At 40.6% G+C, this 14270-nt stretch overlaps 1 protein-coding gene across 4 annotated transcripts; it reads left to right on the top strand.

Annotated features, from left to right (window-relative positions):
• Window positions 1-993: 993 nt before the first annotated feature.
• Window positions 994-14007, top strand: emsy (EMSY transcriptional repressor, BRCA2 interacting). 4 transcript variants are annotated; one of them, XM_042091603.1, is made up of 21 exons: window positions 994-1227; window positions 1946-1994; window positions 3102-3210; window positions 3341-3440; window positions 3541-3615; window positions 3710-3885; window positions 3999-4154; window positions 5037-5296; window positions 5395-5629; window positions 5720-5938; window positions 6020-6169; window positions 8123-8296; window positions 8426-8562; window positions 8647-8823; window positions 9108-9312; window positions 9824-9988; window positions 10372-10527; window positions 10792-10937; window positions 11028-11513; window positions 12396-12779; window positions 13338-14007. In XM_042091603.1, the coding sequence occupies exons 3-21, from the start codon at window positions 3105-3107 to the stop codon at window positions 13533-13535; spliced, it is 3705 nt and encodes a 1234-aa protein (XP_041947537.1). In that variant the 5' UTR covers window positions 994-1227; window positions 1946-1994; window positions 3102-3104; the 3' UTR covers window positions 13536-14007. The 4 variants fall into 4 exon arrangements, with proteins under 4 accessions (XP_041947537.1, XP_041947539.1, XP_041947538.1 ...); XM_042091605.1 differs by having other exon boundaries at window positions 1946-2187; window positions 3114-3210; XM_042091604.1 differs by having other exon boundaries at window positions 1946-2187; window positions 5720-5905.
• Window positions 14008-14270: the final 263 nt, after the last annotated feature.

The raw sequence follows: 14270 nt of genomic DNA, 5'->3' as shown, positions 1-14270 counted from the left end.
ATGCATGGGGCTAGTTTGTAACGCCAATATGGCCGTTGTCTACACATATCACACCCCTTCCTCGGCAAAACGTCGACATGTGAATACATTGAGCCAATCATGTGGTGTGATGTGAATACATTGAGCCAATCATATGGTGTGTTGTGAAGACATCGTGCCAATCATGTGTTGTGAACTCGCAGCTGGAGCAACATTGGTTGAAGCCTTGTTCACGCGCATTTCTGCCGAAGAGGATGCCCGATGAGTGCTCAAAAAGCGTTGCAATATGGCCGCCGAGTGGAGGGACTTGCCTAAAAGGACTTTGGCCTAGCCTACTTTATCCCATTTCCTCGGTGACGTTTGACCTGGTTAAAGGCACATCCTCCAACATCGCTTGGACCCTGATAATTACCGTTTTGGTTATATTTGCAAGATAGTTTTGTAAATCGAGATAATGTCATTTTATGAAATTGTGCGCTCATTTGACTAAATTGCCTTATTTTACTAGATTGTACATACAATTGAGTATTCTTTCACAATATGGGCATTTGTGGGCGTTTTTGGGAGGTAACCAGGCGGTAAGGTAGCCTATGCCATGCTGTTGAAGGTGCAAAAAAATGTTGCATTGAGATCACATAGAAAGGAGCTGACTCAAGGGTTCTAAAAGTGTTTTATCATGTTCATTTGCATAATGAAAGCAGTGTTTTTACTGCCATTCATGTTCACTTCTGGCTCCTTGACTATCAATTTGGTAACTATAACAGGCTATTTGACGTCTTTAGAGCACTAAACATATCGGAACATATCAGTGTGCAGTGCACAGTGACTAGGCTATACAGAAAAAACATCTTGAAAAACAACAATGACACCTCCAGCCAAGTAGGCTACAGGGTAGAATGGAGAAGGCATGAAGAGATGACGACATCTTGCTGTAGGTGGCGGTAGTGCGTTGCACTGAGTGGACACTACCACAAAACCCCTCAAAGAAGAAGGGCTAATTATGTGTTAGTTGTTAGTTCCGTGAAGCTAGCGACAGTACAGTTTTAAATTAATCATTTTTAAGCATATGTTCTGACTTTTATTTTGAAGGATTCGCGAATGGCGGCCATATTGGAATTTTCTTTACTGTCGCTATACAGTCTATGGTCGCTAGTTTCACACTAATTGTGTTTCTGAGCCAATTTTTGTGGACATATTAACGATGTTCTCACTGCTATGACTCTTAACCACCAGTGCATCATCAAAAAGGTAATGTCTTGCTTTCAGGATTATCTATTGCATCGGGCAGATTCCTTCCTATATAATATCCAACAATAACAACACAGCAAATGGTGCCTAGACAGTAACGTTAGCGCTACTCCTTACAAATGAGCGGAGTAAAGTTAGCTAGCTAGCTAGCTAGCTATGTTATTGCGCCACCATGTCCTCCATTTGCAACCGTAAACTGTGTTGATGCTGGTTAAATACAGAAATAATAGGTTTCGATTGTATTAGCTGCTATTTAACTTCTGTAGCGTATGTTCCCACTTTACTGGAACGTAACGGTAAGGTTAACATGGTTTGTTATCATTAGCTAATTTTGGGGAGAGGATCTAGCTGCTAACATAACACAACGCTACATCAGTTAAATATGGATAAAATAGAAGACTATTTACAATAAAACGGACAATAATTAACATGTCACAATATCTTTGAAGATTGGTGTGTAACGTTAGCCTTAAGCTAGTTAACGTTAACTAATATTTTCTAACGTTAGTTGAACCATCTTCATTCGAGCTTATGTGTGACAAAATGCAGAAAAGGGTTAGGTTGGTGCACCACTGCACCATGCAATCAGTACGTTTAATGGCAATATTGTCAGGGCATCCGTTTAGTTAATTTTATCTGTGGAAAAACTTAGTTGCGTTGTGCATCAACGAATGTCGGGCAGAATGCACATTGTTTCTTTTGTTTTGTTTTTGTACAGGTAGCCTTCTCTAAGCGCCTTGCATCTGCATGTGCTGGATTCTTCAGAAGTAAGTAGGCCTGTAACATACCGGTCAACAACATTGAGTTTTCAAAATAAAGGAGATACTCAACATTGGACTGTGGAAATAAGGGAGTTTTTTTGTCGTCGCCCCGCCCCTGCAATTCCGGCTTTCTCACCAAATATTTTTCAGACAAGACAAGGATGTACAAATGGAACCTAGAAATCACCTCTAATCAAAAGTGGGTTAAGTACCACTGTACGTTGACTCTAGTAAATGCACTGTTCAGTTGAAAACATGCAACAGTTTATTACTCAGAAGTTCCATACTATAAGGGCATTATTATTATTATTATTATTATTATTATTATCATTGTTGTTGTTATGACTGTAAATTGAAGATGAGTGAGGCAGGGGAGAGAGTCTTGTCAGTCATCATGAGGAGTGATAAGAGATTAAAGTTGCAGATTTTGCATTCCTCAGTACATTTTATAGGGCAATGTTTTGGTGAGACTGACAAGTGTAGTTTATTTTATATGACATCAAATAGCAGCATTTTTCATCAGCAGTAAAATGAGAGAAAAGGTAAAATATCCTGTTGTCCAGAAACATTATTTTGCCATTTCCTAGCTGACACGGAGCTGCTAGCCTATCCATCAGATATATTATTTCCACCTGAAAGGTTTTCAGGTCTTTTCAATCCAGTCTAATCAGGTGTATACCATTGAGAGAGTGAAAGAGAAAAGGAGAATGTCCACCAGAGGAGAGTGAGGATGAGCTAGTTCGTAGTGATCAGAACATCTGATGTGAGCAGCAGAGTTAGCAGTCATATAGCTTGCCATTTTTGCTGCAAATGTATTACTTTAGAGATATTGGTTGGAGTAATGCAGTATTTTAGAGAATTCTGGGATGCCTTTATTAATCACTAGTCTATGAATAGACAGATATGATAACATTGATTTGGAACAGCCTGACTGTGCACCGCCTAATACCTTTTATAACAAATCTGGGAAACATCTCTGCCTCACTATAAGTCAGGTCGTCCACAAAACTAAAACAAATGTCCCCCCACCAGATACAGAAATGATAATGTGTTGTTGTTGTTGTTGTTGTTATTAAGATTCTCTTTTTCTTTTCTTTGTGTTTCTTTGATAAGTACATGATTCAGCAGGAGAAGCCAGAGTTGGTTGGCACTATGCCCGTAGTGTGGCCCACCCTCCTTGATCTTGGTAGAGATGAGTGTAAGAGAATACTTCGCAAACTTGGTGAGTTACTTTGTGATGTCCATCTGCTTTCTAAAGCAGTTCTGCAAACACATTTTACACATTTCTCTAAGTTGAAAATGTGATGACTGTGAATGCAAAATGTATGTGATTATATAACAAATCTGTACAGAGTTAGAGGCGTATGCAGGGGTAATAAGTGCTCTCCGAGCTCAAGGGGATCTCACAAAGGATAAGAAAGATCTTCTCGGGGAACTTACAAAAGTCCTCAGGTATCACGTTTTTATTTATTCTTGATGTGCATATGGATCTGTGTTAGTATGGTCTGTGTTGTTGTCAATGACAATAATGCTAAGGCTGTGTGTTATTTAGCATCTCCACTGAACGGCATCGTGCAGAGGTCCGCAGAGCTGTCAATGATGAGCGCCTCACTACAATCGCATATCAGTAAGTTTGTTGTTCTGATCATGTGTAGTGGTTTAAATATTGCTACTGAATAATTAATTAAATATTGCTATATATTTTTTTCTTCCCTGTGTAGTATGTCTGGACCAAACAGTTCTTCAGAATGGTCTGTCGAAGGGCGTAGACTTGTCCCTTTAATGCCAAGGTTGGTTCCTCAGACAGCATTCACAGTAACTGCCAATGCTGTAGCCAGTGCAGCCGCCCACCAAAATGCATCTCTACTCCCACCTGCAGAGACTGGTAATAAAGAAGGTAGGTGAATTAGATATTGCCCGTTGTGGAGCAAATAGATCACTTCACTAGGTCTGGTTAAATATACAGTACATTTGAGGAGGTCTATGCCAATAATGATTTTCTGTTTGTAGTGGTAGTTTGCTACTCCTACACAAGCACAACCTCTACAGCCACCAATGTCACTGCACCCAGTGGCAGTGGTGCTCCTACAGTCAAATCTCCGCGGCCTGCCAGCCCAGCTTCCAATGTGGTAGTACTCCCCAGTGGAAGCACAGTTTATGTCAAGAGTGAGTGAAGTGACCCATCATGTTATGATTCTGTGACTAAAATTGGATATCATCACATTGATCAAATGACTGTAGACAAGTCAGTCTGTAAATGTCTTGTTGATTACCCCAGTGTTTGTGTAAATTGATTTGAAATATGCTACAAATGCAGAAATTAGTTTGGTAATGTAGTGAATTTTACTCCCGTATATAGTCTTATCCAAAAATGAATGTCCAACGTTTTCTATGAATCAATATCCTGGGGATATGGCAGTTTACTACATTCATGACACCTGGAATCCATGTAATATCTGCCAGTCTCCAAACATTGTTTAGTACATTGTCTTAACTTTGAGTTAACCTTTTTTCCAAGCTGATGAGCACATAATCATGTGTGACTTTAAACAGGGCTGTGACATGTACAATGCTTTAGATAGGGAGGTACTACATTCAAACACCTAGTTCACAAGGTATTTTGCTTAAAAAGGGTTAAACCGTTCATTTTCACAGCATATCTGACATTTACAATAGAGAGGTCTAATTCAGTAAGTAAGATATTTAAAGTAAATGGGATTAGAAGCAGTTAAGAAATGTAAGGTGCAAAATGTTACTTGTTGAAAATGTTACTTGTTGGTTCTGGCCTATTGTATAATTGTGGCTAAATGTTCATGTAAATGCATGAGCATGCAGTACATCAGATGAGTACCGATTTAAAAATATTCATGACTACATGAACTGCAGTATTTCCTAATGTTTTAAAATGAACAAACAGTCACACAAGCAGCAACAACAACAACTCTCAATGTTAACAAACAGTCCTGAGACAGCTCCATGTGTTCCATAGCTCCATGTGTTCCATAGCTCCATGTGTTCCATAGCTCTCTCTGTATATGTGGGGCCCAGGTGTGAGCTGTGCAGATGAGGATGAGAAACCTCGCAAACGTCGACGCACCAACTCCTCGAGCTCCACTCCGGTGATGCTGAAGGAGGTGCCGAAGGTCATCCCCCCGATCTCAAAAACAATCACGGTGCCTATGAGTGGCAGCCCCAAGATGAGTAATATAATGCAGAGCATTGCCAACTCTCTCCCTCCTCACATTTCACCAGTAAAGATAACCTTCACCAAACCGACCACGCCTACCACAAACACCACCACCCAAAAGGTCAGTTTCTTCTTCTCCTCCTCCTCTTCCTCCTTCTTCCTACCTTTCTTTGATTAACAGCGCAAAGTGAAATGTATCTCATGCAATTCTTTTCTCAGGTGATTATTGTGACAACCTCTCAAAGCTCCAGCTTTGTTCCCAACATTCTCTCCAAATCCCACAACTATGCCGCTATGTCCAAGCTGGTGTCCACATCTGTTTTGACTTCCTCCAGTCAGAAGCAAACGGTTGTCATCCCAACCTGTTCCAACGCAGGCTCTGGCCCAAATACGGTTGCCGTGACCACAGTAGTGTCTTCCTCTCCGTCAGTAGTCATGTCTACTGTAGCCCAAGGTAAAGGTACTTTGATAATATTGTTTACTGTTTATTTTAAGCAGTGGTGTGGTGTAAACATATCTGTTTTCTTTTATCATTATTTAATAGGCACATCTCCAGCAGCTGTGAAAGTTGCCACGGCAAGACTTCCCTCTCCAAAGACCTTTGTTGGTACACCAGCACAGATCCTTGCCCAGTTTCCCAAAAACCAGCAATCATCCAAACAGATTCAGCAGAGCAGCCCTGTTCCATCTTCATTAGGAGCTGTGCAAACCACTGCAACATCCCCAATTAGTAAGCCTAGCATCCAGATAAAGCAAGAGTCTGGTGAGCATCTCTCTGGAAGACACATTTCTGATTTTCACACCTATGTACATGAAGAGAAAATGTGATTGTTGTGTTATTCAGGAGTGAAGATCATTACCCAGCAAATGCAGCCTAGTAAGATCCTCCCCAAGCCATCATCTGCCACACTGCCCAGCAGCAATGCCTCACCCATCATGGTGGTCAGTAGTAACGGAGCGATTATGACCACAAAGCTGGTGTCCACACCGACAGGTGAACATTTTTTTTCCCTTTTCTATTGTGATGCTGAATTGATTCTGCTGAATGTGTATTCTAGGGCATAAAAAAAAAAATTCTTGGGTTCCGGTTTTCGACCGACCCTGTCAATTTATGTGCGGCCCAAATTTATTTTATGAGCTTGGGGAAGAAATAACACTAAATACATTAAATAAATCCACAAATAAAAGGGGAACTATAATTACATTCATTACCCCTTGCGTTATGTATAGGGATGAGCGTATTCTCTCTTTTACAAAGTAGCCTATGCACAGCTGTTCACGAAGACGATTGTTTTCGTCACTTACCAAGGCACTCGCAATTTTGTCCAAACACCGCAACTTTTTCGCAAATTTGACCAATCATCGTAGTTTCACCGTGAAATTTCACCTACCACAACAGTCCCTCGCGCAGAATATTGAGCCAGATGGCACACTTACTTCTGCACCTTCTGCATATGACACCAAAGACTGCCCTAACGTGTTCGTTCCTCTACAGTTTTGATGACAATAAATAGAAGGCTAACTTTAATGATCTGCTTACTTGCATCTCTCAACCTGGTGTTGCTAACCTACCTAGGCTATGAAAGTAAGTTAATTAAGGCCTACTTGGTTTACTGACATTTGAGTAGGCTATGCAACCCATTGGCAAACGTTTACCTGGATATGTCCTTTTAGCTTATGTCATGTTTGCTAGCTTGTGGGCTTAGTTTGAGTAGTGCTACCAAAATCATAGAAATTAATAAAATTGCAAGACATTTACCTCTTCTATGATCCAAGAATGATTTCATTCGAGTTGTTTTTTTAACATTTATTTTAACTAATGACATAGAATACATTCCCAATTGCATCCACATATCGTAATGCACTATGCAAAAAGTGATTTACACTCGTAGCCGAACACAGAATTATTTACCTAATTACACAGAAATGTAATTAGGCTACTCTCACGTCCTTAAAGGGGCAGGCAGTCAATTAGACGTACACCACCAATGTAATGACATTAAACAGAAGTGTAGTCAAATAGTTTAAATCAATATGAAATTACTAGATACTTACTTGGCTATTAGTAATTATGCAGGCCACAGACTATGAATTATTAAAAAGATATGAACTTAATATGAATTACAAAATATATGAATGTATTGAAACATATGACATGATGCCATCTCTTTAAGTGACTGTCTTTTTTGGACAGTTCTACGAAAGGTTATACTGCTTTGTGAATTACCTCAGTCAAAGCATTTTCACAAATAAAGTAGGCCTACTTTAATTTTCTGTAATCCTTACTGTTTACCTTTGATTATCCTTTTTTAATAAGCATCAAGATTATCAGTGTGATTTTAGTCTTACTAACCTTAATTGCCCTAAATTAAAAAAAAAAAAAAATCTATATATAAATAAAAAACTATTTTTGCAATTTTCACTTCCTCCCGCAATTTCTCCACAAGAAACCGCTAAAAACACCCTACCGACCCATGGCCTCAACTGACAACTTTTTTTTATGCCTAGGATGCCTTTAAAAAGAGTTTATTGCTTGGTCCGTCACCATGTCATTTCATTTAACTACTTATTTGGCTACTTTATTCAATGCCTAGTTTTCACTTTTTTTTTATTCCTGTGAAATCAAAGACTAGGGTCAGACATGGGTAAGCTTACCTGTGTTCAACCCTTCTTTGGTCAATGCTTTGATATCAGTTGTGTGTGACATCAAGGCTGAACAAATGGCTCAAAATGTTGAGGAAAAGGCTTATATTTTGCCCAGCAACTAATCGAATGGAATAGTAGTGATTAACAAATATGGTTAATTCATATTAGACCTCTCAAATATGTACTTTGCTTTCTCCAGCAGCTGGTCTTTTTGAGGCTTGTACTGGATCTTATCACCCTGTTAACAGTAGCGATTTCCTTGTATTTGTTTGTGATTTTTAAAAAACATTTTTTATTGCAGGTACCCAGGCCACATACTCACGCCCAACAGGCAGCCCCACAATAGGGGGCAGAATGTCAACTTCTCCTGGAGGAGCCACCTATGTGAAGACTACTAGTGGCAGCATCATCACAGTGGTTCCCAAATCTCTTGCAACGCTTGGAGGCAAGATTATCAGCAGTAATATAGTGTCTGGTATGGCATTTTTTTCCACATGATATTGGGGTATTCACCCTGGGAAGTAGTGAATTTGTTGTGTAGAATATGTTCTCCTGAAACATGATCAGATTTTTTTTAAAGCATTAGCATTTTTCCGCATTCCAGGCACAACAACAAAAATAACCACCATCCCCATGACCTCCAAGCCAAATGTCATTGTGGTGCAGAAGACAACTGGAAAAGGAACCACAATTCAAGGATTACCTGGGAAGAATGTTGTAACTACACTGTTAAATGCAGGAGTACGTTTTAATTTTGTGATGTCTGTTTGTCTTAAATACTGTTGTTTTGAAGATTTTGTGATTAATTGTAGAACTTACCTACAGGGTGAGAAAACGTTACAAGCTCTTCCTGGAGCAAAGCCAGCTATCATCACTGCTTCTCGTCCCATTACCAAGATGATCGTCACCCAGCCCAAAGGCATAGGCTCAGGAATGCAGCCTACTACTACCACCAAAATCATCCCCACCAAGATAGTATATGGACAACAAGGAAAAACTCAGGTAAATAAATGTTTTTCTTTTGTGTGTTTGGGTGTCTTTTGAAAGTTTGAAATCACCAATAAATGAACTAAACTTAATTGCAAAACATATTGAATATTTATAATCATTGAATACATTTTCCACAGAAACTGTTCTAGCTATCAGTTTTTTTTTTTACTCAACTCATCCATAACTGCAGACTGTAGTTGCAGTTGCTAAAAAGGGGCTCTCCATTTTTTATTATTAAGAATTAGTAAATATTTTCTGCTTAACCGTTAACAATTTTTATTTTTCTCTGGTTTCAGGTTTTAATCAAACCCAAGCCCATGACTTTTCAGACAGCAGTTGTGAGCGAGCATACTCGGCAATTGGTGAGTGAGACCCTTCAGCAGGTGGCCAGACCCTTAGATGCAGGAGCTCTATCTGGCCAGGACGGGTTGACCAAGGACGATTCTCCAACCTTCCCAGAGAGCAGTTCGCCCCCCTCAGAGTCTATGCACAGTGCTCAAGGTATATGTGCAGTGCAAACATCAGTCTTAAATAGCACTATAGGAGAACAATGAGTATGGAAGATTATGTTATAGTCCATCTCTGTGTCATAACCCGAAGAACATGTAATTAAATATATTTTAGTGAACCATATTGCACTGAAATAATATAAAAACACTCATGTGCATAGCCTAAAAACATAAAGTTTGAGTCAGCTGTTACCAGTTTGAGTCAGCTGTTACCAGTTTGAGTCAGCAGAACCATTTTGACTCTTCGATGGGTTTAATTATTTATTTGCATCTGCATATGTTTGATACAGCTGGCTGTAATGTGTACGCTACACTACAGTAGATCATAGTGCATGCTTATGAATGGAATGGAAAAAGAGCAACAGAGCAGACCATAGATATTTTGGCATTACGTTTAGGCGATGGGGTAACTCATCATCAGTTTTATGAAACACATCCTATAACATTTCATTTTGTGTATTTGTTTTTAATAATTTAGTTATCTCTCCTGTTTTCTGACTTAGCTTTAGATGCTCAATCTGTCGTTCGGGTAATTGCCTCCAGGGGGCAGGAGTGGACTGATCAAGAGGTTGAGACCAGTCCTACCATTATCTACCAGGATGTCTTGGGAGAGTCCCAGTCTGCCACCTCCACCATTAAGGCTTTGCTTGAACTCCAGCAGACAACAGGTGGATTCCCTACTTGTGCTGTTGGTCTGCTTCTCCGTTTCCATTATATTGGTGTTGATATGCTCTGTGCCAGTTGTAAATGTAAATGTAAATTTAGTTATATAGCACGTTATCATACACAGTGGTCATTCAATGTGCTTTTACATGTTATGACACAAGATTAGTCAATATATACAATATATGTAAAAAAAGTCATATTCATATAAACAGCATTTATACAAGCAAAAAATGTTAATTAAGAAACAAAATTATGACAGTTGCATTATGCTTATCTTTCAAGCGTAATGCTGCAGAAGAGGATACTCTTTTGTATGAGGAGGTATTACAGGGATTTCCCCTGTCATTCCCCTAACAACTCAGTCATTCCACTGATCTTTTTTCAGTGAGGGAGAAGACTGACCCCAAACTACGACAGCATACCATTGATCTTAGCCAGATGGCTGTTCCCATTCAAATGGCCCAGGAGAAGAGACCATCTCCAGAGTCTCCTGGACAGACACAGGGGGAGGCTGAGGTCCCAACAGAGTTCATTCCAGCCGGTATGAGCAGGGACTGTACTAGTCATTGAAGCTCTTCAGTCAGTTATGTTATATGGGTTATTGGTTCCTGTTGAGAATTATAGCTCTTGATTTATTAGACTTTTACCTTGCAAGAATGATTCACAGTTTCAGTTTCACTTTCGTTTCTTCATCCATGACTTGATTGAAAAACACCTCTCCTCACTTGTTTGTGAAATTGACTGTAAAATGTATGTGTGTTATATTATCTGGTAGTGATGTAGCTTTTGATCTTGTTCTGTGCAGGTAAATTCACGCCCAGCACCTCTGCTGGAGGCCCAGTCGGTGAGGTGGCCCCACCCTCCCAGCAGCAGCAGGATGCTTCGTCCCTGTTAACAACGGTGGCTGGGAAGTCCAGTCCAACGTCATCTACATCAGCATTCATTCAACAGGTACCACAGGACTATCTCATTTCAAGGTGTTTTTGTGTCTGTGGTGTTCCTGACTGATATAATATGCAATTGCCATTGTTGTTGATGTAGAGTGGAGGGAGTCCATCTCTGTTGAACAAACAGGCAGAGGAGCAGGTGATGGAGGAAGGAGACCTTGAGGGGGACACCCTTGATCCACAAACAGGGCTTTTCTATAGGTCCTCTCAGCCTGCTGTCCCGCCCCATCAGCAGAGAAGCACTTTGGCAACCCAGTCAGAACAGGGCCGACACACACCTCACTCAATGCAAACCCAGCAGAGCAAAGCCACAGCCAGCCAGCCCTCTTCCTCGTCCACCATTGCCCTTAAAAAAGGGTCACAGCCACAAGAAACAGTTCCATCAAAGGAAAAGCCCTCTGGTTCTGGGACCCATCCAGTGGTTGTCCTTTCTATGAAACCTCCCCATACTCCCCAGTTGCCTAAGCTACAACAGGCCCCGACTTCTCACAATAGGCCTAACCTCCACTCTCCACTGTCCCATCCACCACCCTTGCAGGCACACCATCCTGTAGGATCTGACAAGACATCCTTGGGACAGGTGGGTGTACAGTTCTCAGGGAAAATGCCTACTAGTGATGCGCGGGTTGGGGCTTCTAATGACCCGCACCCGACCGACGCGTTTTGGAGATCCAATCCGCCCCCCACTCTGACCTGACAAAAAATACGTAAAACATCGACCCGAACCCCGACCAGACCCACAAATGGCTGGTCAGGCGTGCGTGTGTGCGTGAGCACATAAACACATGCCTATCTGTCCCATTTCTCACCTCTGAACTTGAGCAAAGCATTTGCCAATGTTATGTCCGTTCTTCTTGCTGACCATCAAAAAAGTTTTGGTGGTGTAATCTGAGTAGGCTACAGGCTACCACACGCATAAAATGTAATCGCAAATTAATAAGAAGATGGGATGATAATATTTTGGCTGGACAATATCATGCTAAAGACTAATTATAAACTAAACTGAATTAGCCTGCAGGCCATTGTAAAAGCCTGTGGAGTGTGGTAACATGCATAGAACTAACTTGTTTTTATCAAAGAGTAAGCTGAGCAGGGAAGTTACCAGGTTAAGATCTAAATGTTATCCGTTTTCTTACATCAGGTGTTTTCATCAGGATAATGAACACAACTGAATGTATTGTGTGGATAGGCTTTGTCCCCTCCAATGAGGTATTTTTGGAGAGAAGGTGGACATCTCACTTTTACCTACGTCACGCAATTCTGCACATGGACGTAACTTGTATCGTCGCTATCTAGTGATTTTGACCCGACCCGGCCGCAACCCGCAATATTATCCATACGTCATACCCGCACCCGCCCGACCCGCGGGCTATGGGTTGGCCCGCGCATCACTAAAGCCTACAGCTCTCTTAAGAACATGTTTTTGAGCAACCTTTGGGCAACTTTTCATCTGCTTAAACAGGTTCAGCAGCCCATCATCACCCAGGGGGCAACGGTGACAAAAATCACCTTTGGTAGTCACATGTCACCTCCAAGAACCAGCACTGGAGAAGCAACAGGCAAACTGGTGCCAGAGTCCAGCTCAGGCCTAGGCCATCCAAGTGACAAGCCCTCAGTATCAGACATCCTTAAAATATCCATGATGGAAGCTGAGATTGACCCCAGTGCTGAGCCTATGGTTGTTGACTCCTCCAGCGACTGTGATTCCTTCAATAAGGACACAGCTGCCACATCCCTCATCAGCAGCTCTGCATCTGTGCTGCACCATTCAAAACAGCAGCACGGCAAGTACAGCCACATGCCAGGACTTGCCTCCCAGAAGAACAAAGACATGGATGTCATTCAGGTACTGTTGTCCTCACCGTCAAAAATGATTTCCGGTACCTGAGATCACAGGTTAATCAAGCATATATTTAAAGGAACATGGCAATATTTTGAGAAATTAGCGTAGTTGCCCTCTACCCTAGAGTTAGATAAGAGGAGATGCGTACAGGGTTAGAAATGAGTACCAGCCACCAGCCAAATGCTGATAAAATATGACTGGTAGATTTCAGATACAAAGTGATCATTTCATATTGAGTGGCTGGTGAATTTGACCAAAAATCTACCAGTGGCTGGTGACTATACACATTTTCAATATTTAATTTCCATCCCTGGATGCATACCCTTCTCCTCTCTGTGCATGCAAGCTAGCCTAACTGGTGTAACCCACTTCCAGTGAATAATGCATGCATCCTCTTATCTACCTCTGGGGTCGATGGTAAATAAGCTAATTTCCCCAGATTTTGGCGATTTCCTTTAAGTTTTATAGCAAGTGCAGAAGAAGCAAGTGAAAAACAAATAAAATGAGATCTGAATCTTGTTGTGTTTTATCATCCAGTTATAGTTTGTTTGTGTCTTACAGGTCATCCCACAGTACTCCATAATGCCAGACTCTAGCCAGTCAAACGTAGTGGTGGAGCAGAGTGGTTTTCTTGAGATCACAGACTATACCAGCCAGCGTCTGGACGATGAAAGCATTATGGAGCAAGAAGTGGACAGCAGCAATGATGAGGCAGCAGCCTCAAGTCCAATGGAAGGCTGTGCCGACCAATCCCAATGAGCCACAAGAACCACATATGGCCTCAGTGGCGTAAATCCTTTTCGTGTCATCACCAGTTGCGTGGCATCTTAAAAGTGATTTTTATAGAGAAACAAGAAACTTGACAGAGGAGCTGAAAAGGAAAGGTATGCAAGAAAAATTCCTTAAAGAAAATTAATTCACCTTTGGCAAATTTATTTTTAAAACGATATTACCAAATTGAAAGTAATTTGTGAAGATCATCAAAAAATATTGTGTTTTTATTATTTGTATTGTTTGTGAAGCGCTTCAACTTATCAGTTGTATCTGTATATTTAACTAGAGATGGAGTAGGTATAAATGGCCATAATGCATCAGTGTAATAAATGTGACTTTACGTGATGTTCAAGTAGGCTAGATGACATTAATCACCTAACCCTGCAGTGTCCAATTGACTTGCATTTCTGTACATTTTACAATCATTTCTTTTTTAGTAAACTTCCCATTTGAACAACTTTTACAAATTCTTGCTATTTTTTTAAACATGATTTGAGCAGAAACACTGAACAAAGTGCATAATTAATTACATAAAACATCTGCGGGTACAGTGTTGCTTACAGTGATCATGAGAGAAATGGCTGAATGTGTCTGTTTGGCTAGGGCTAAAATTAGAAGTTGGGTAAGAGATGTAGAATATGTTTCTCATAAGATTGCATACATTATGTCTGTTCAAAGATAGATTAATTAAAAGTGTTTAGAAACTTGAATGTGTTTGAC

This window comes from Alosa sapidissima, chromosome 5 (assembly GCF_018492685.1).
Source record: "Alosa sapidissima isolate fAloSap1 chromosome 5, fAloSap1.pri, whole genome shotgun sequence".
Classification (NCBI taxonomy): domain Eukaryota; kingdom Metazoa; phylum Chordata; class Actinopteri; order Clupeiformes; family Clupeidae; genus Alosa; species Alosa sapidissima.
This window is presented reverse-complemented; position numbering and strand designations above follow the sequence as displayed.

What these genes read in the sequence shown, in the direction of transcription:
- emsy (XM_042091603.1), top strand. Translation starts at nt 3,105, where the DNA reads ATGATTCAGCAGGAGAAGCCAGAGTTGGTTGGCACTATGCCCGTAGTG. An exon ending in CAGCAGTAATATAGTGTCTG is followed by an intron (nt 8,297 to 8,425) that starts GTATGGCATTTT and finishes TCCGCATTCCAG; the next exon opens with GCACAACAACAAAAATAACC. An exon ending in GACAACAAGGAAAAACTCAG is followed by an intron (nt 8,824 to 9,107) that starts GTAAATAAATGT and finishes CTCTGGTTTCAG; the next exon opens with GTTTTAATCAAACCCAAGCC.